At 52.1% G+C, this 3,298-nt stretch overlaps 1 protein-coding gene across 1 annotated transcript; it reads right to left on the bottom strand.

Annotated features, from left to right (window-relative positions):
• Nucleotides 1–278: 278 nt before the first annotated feature.
• On the bottom strand, nucleotides 279–2,489 carry LOC310703715 (uncharacterized protein). The gene is made up of 2 exons (XM_083496210.1): nucleotides 1,376–2,489; nucleotides 279–879 (listed from the first exon to the last, which is right to left on the bottom strand). Exons 1-2 carry the CDS (start codon nucleotides 1,917–1,919, stop codon nucleotides 374–376), a joined length of 1,050 nt encoding a protein of 349 aa, XP_083352336.1. The 5' UTR covers nucleotides 1,920–2,489; the 3' UTR covers nucleotides 279–373.
• Between the last annotated feature and the right edge of the window lie 809 nt (nucleotides 2,490–3,298).

The raw sequence follows: 3,298 nt of genomic DNA, 5'->3' as shown, positions 1-3,298 counted from the left end.
ATTGATTTACGAACCTCGATTAGCGATTTATGGCTGTCCGGTCCAGCGCGCTTCCCTCAGCTGCGCCACTCAGTCACGGCTCAGCAGAGTTTCACACAGCGGTGTAGAACTGTCACCAGCTTGTTTTCAGCTTCCAGACAAACACACAGAGTCCAGTTCGTCTATTTACAGCTCTTTAATCCGACATTCCCCCAGGGATTTCCTGGGCTCCTCTCCGCCATTACAGGCTACGTCTTTTCCCCACGGAACACAGAGTGGGACTGGCAATCTTCTCCCAAACTCCTCCCAGCTTCGCTAGGCTGACGTCAGAATGCTGAGGCACCATGGGAACAACTTAACCAGTTAAGTTCCAACTCCCACACCCCCTCTTGCATCACATTCTGACAAGACCCTCTGAGTTCAACACCTTCCCCTTTGCCTTGTGCCCCTTCCCGGCATCTTTCCCAGGCACCTGTTGAACCCCTTCAACACTCCCAGAATCACACTGTGCGACACTTTTCCACGCACCTGTGACCTGATACCCTACTGACCCATTAGGGCCAGCAGTTGTGTCTTCTCCGTCAGACTCTTCCCCCTCTGACTTGACAACCCTTCCGTGAGCTTTCTCCATTACCGGAGATGAAGCCTCACACCTGGACACTCCTTTCACAACCCTTGGAGATGCCCAAACCTGCCCTGAACCCAGACCCTGGACCTGGTCCCCATCACCGGGATCTGAACCCTGATTCTGGACCTTATCCCCATCACTGGGTTCAGCCACAGCCTCCCTTCTCCCTTGAGAAGACTTTGCACCCGTCACCTGGTGACGTATTTCCTTTTCCTTGAAAAATTCCTCCAGAGCAGACCCAGTAAACTGTGACCCTCGGTCGCTCTTGAACCCTTGCACCTTGGTGGAGAACCTTAGTTCCACCTCCGCAACCCAATCCTGGATCAGTTGCGCCACCTCCCCCTGTGATTTTGAGAGAGAAACACCAGCCAACTTGGCTGTAGTTACCTGTCTGCGACAGCACAATCCTGGCCCCACCCAGACTCTCAGACCTCTTGGGTCCTGACAGATCTGTGTGAACCAGCTCAAAGGGCTCTTTGGTTACCCTCCCAAACCCGGGAAAACCAAGCACCTTTGCACCTTTGCATGCCCTGCACCCTTGGGACCTCCTCCCACATTTCCGGAGCTTGTACCCTTTTGTGCACCTGTGCAACTTTTGCACATCTTTGGGAACCTTAGCACACTGCGCCTGTGCTTTTTCAGCATTCCCACCACCCTCCATAGGTGACTCCAGAACAAAGAAATTGTTCTTGCTCTTCGCCATGTTGACCCGTTGTCGCCCCCCTCTGAAAATGAAACAGGTGTCATTTTCAAAGCACATTTTTGAACCCTGCTTCGTTAGAGCAGATACAGATAACCGACAACTATTCAGTCCCGGCACAACGCAGATCTTTAGCTCCTCCTGTGAAGGAGAGAAAAAACATGTTAGCCATACCACAGACTGCTTTTTTTTTGTGCTCCGTCTGTGAATAAAACAATTGTTCCTGTTGAAAACAGCCCTGCAGTTCCGCAGCTTGCCTATCAGGTGCTGCCTGATAGCAGAAACCAAAACACCCAGCGTGTCATCGTGTCCTGGCTGGAGTTGTTTTTCACAGTTGCCATAGAAGCAACAAACGTCCCGCTTCCTCAGTCCTCGGCAGCGTCCGAAAACCGCAACATCCTGCGTTGCTCTGAAGACTGGACTTATCTCAGAGTTCCCAGACAACTCTGCAGCACGTATCTCCCGCTGCAGCAGATGGCTGGCCTTGAAGCCTGGCAATGACGAACTCCAGTGGAAAAACACTGCTCCGGGGCTCCTCCCAGCTGGCCTCCTTCTCCTTCTTCCGGAAAAGCACTCCTTGCCAGCTCCGCCCCCTCTGAACCTCCACTTCATTCCAGCACGTACAGTGGAAAACTTTAAACGTGCCTTTGGAATCCTTCCGCCCCCCCGACCTGCTCAGCAGCACTCCTTGTGGCTAAAGCATCAGGGACAGGGGCTCCAGCCATCTTTAGGCTTTTGTATTCCTTCTCCAGGGCTCTGGCCTCCTGCTGAAGCTTCACAGCAAACACAGCAGTACATTTCCAAGTGCCAATAGTCCCTTTGCCCCCCCCTCTGGGGCCCACAGCCTTTCCCAGCTGTGCACCGGCTCTCACGTAGGTGATCAGCGCCATCTTGTCTTTTTGTTCTGAAGCAGCCATCTCCCGGCCCTTGCTTTCCGCCTCCAGCCTCACAAACACCCTGGAGCGCTGAACGGCCTCTGGCTTCCTGGCACCCAGAACAGTAGACTTCAGATCAGCAGCCAGGTTGCCCAACTTCTTAAAGTGAGCCTCCCACAGTCCTCCAAGACCTGGCAGCCTGCCATCCTCTTCCGTTCTCCCAAGGGGCCCCAAGCTGTACTCACAAGATCACCAGCTCATCCAGCACCCGTCCGGAGAAACGATTCCCTGCTGCTCTCAGCTCCTTGGCTCCACAGCAAACCTCTGCGTTTTTCAGCCAGTTGCTTTCAAACTCCGCAGCTGCTCCTTTGCCTCCTGCTCGACACCGCAGACTTCAAACGCATTCCGGCAGTATCTTCCGTGACAGTTTTACAAGCGATTGATGGGCCCATAACCTGTGACTTTTGGTTATTAGCCGTGACCCCCGCTAATTGATTTACGAACCTCGATTAGCGATTTATGGCTGTCCGGTCCAGCGCGCTTCCCTCAGCTGCGCCACTCAGTCACGGCTCAGCAGAGTTTCACACAGCGGTGTAGAACTGTCACCAGCTTGTTTTCAGCTTCCAGACAAACACACAGAGTCCAGTTCGTCTATTTACAGCTCTTTAATCCGACATTCCCCCAGGGATTTCCTGGGCTCCTCTCCGCCATTACAGGCTACGTCTTTTCCCCACGGAACACAGAGTGGGACTGGCAATCTTCTCCCAAACTCCTCCCAGCTTCGCTAGGCTGATGTCAGAATGCTGAGGCACCATGGGAACAACTTAACCAGTTAAGTTCCAACTCCCACAGTTCCCAGCAAGCTGAGCTGGAATGTAAACAGACATGTGACATGTAACAGTTCCACACGTCTGCTCCTTAAGGTGGAATGGAAATCTCAACAAGGCTTTCCCTGCTGTCCTGCTATTTGCTTTTTTTAAGAAATAATTTTTATTAACCAACCAATCAAATAAAATCAAATCACATCACATAAATTCCGAATTACAAAGCCAAATTTTAAATTTTTGTTGAGGGGACCCATATTTCAAGATCCGAAGGGGGATTCCGATCATCTTC

The sequence above is a fragment of the Podarcis liolepis genome (assembly GCF_965112155.1).
Source record: "Podarcis liolepis genome assembly, chromosome: 3".
NCBI lineage: Eukaryota > Metazoa > Chordata > Lepidosauria > Squamata > Lacertidae > Podarcis > Podarcis liolepis.
Note: the sequence above shows the minus strand (reverse complement) of the source record. Positions and strands in the feature narration are given on the sequence as shown.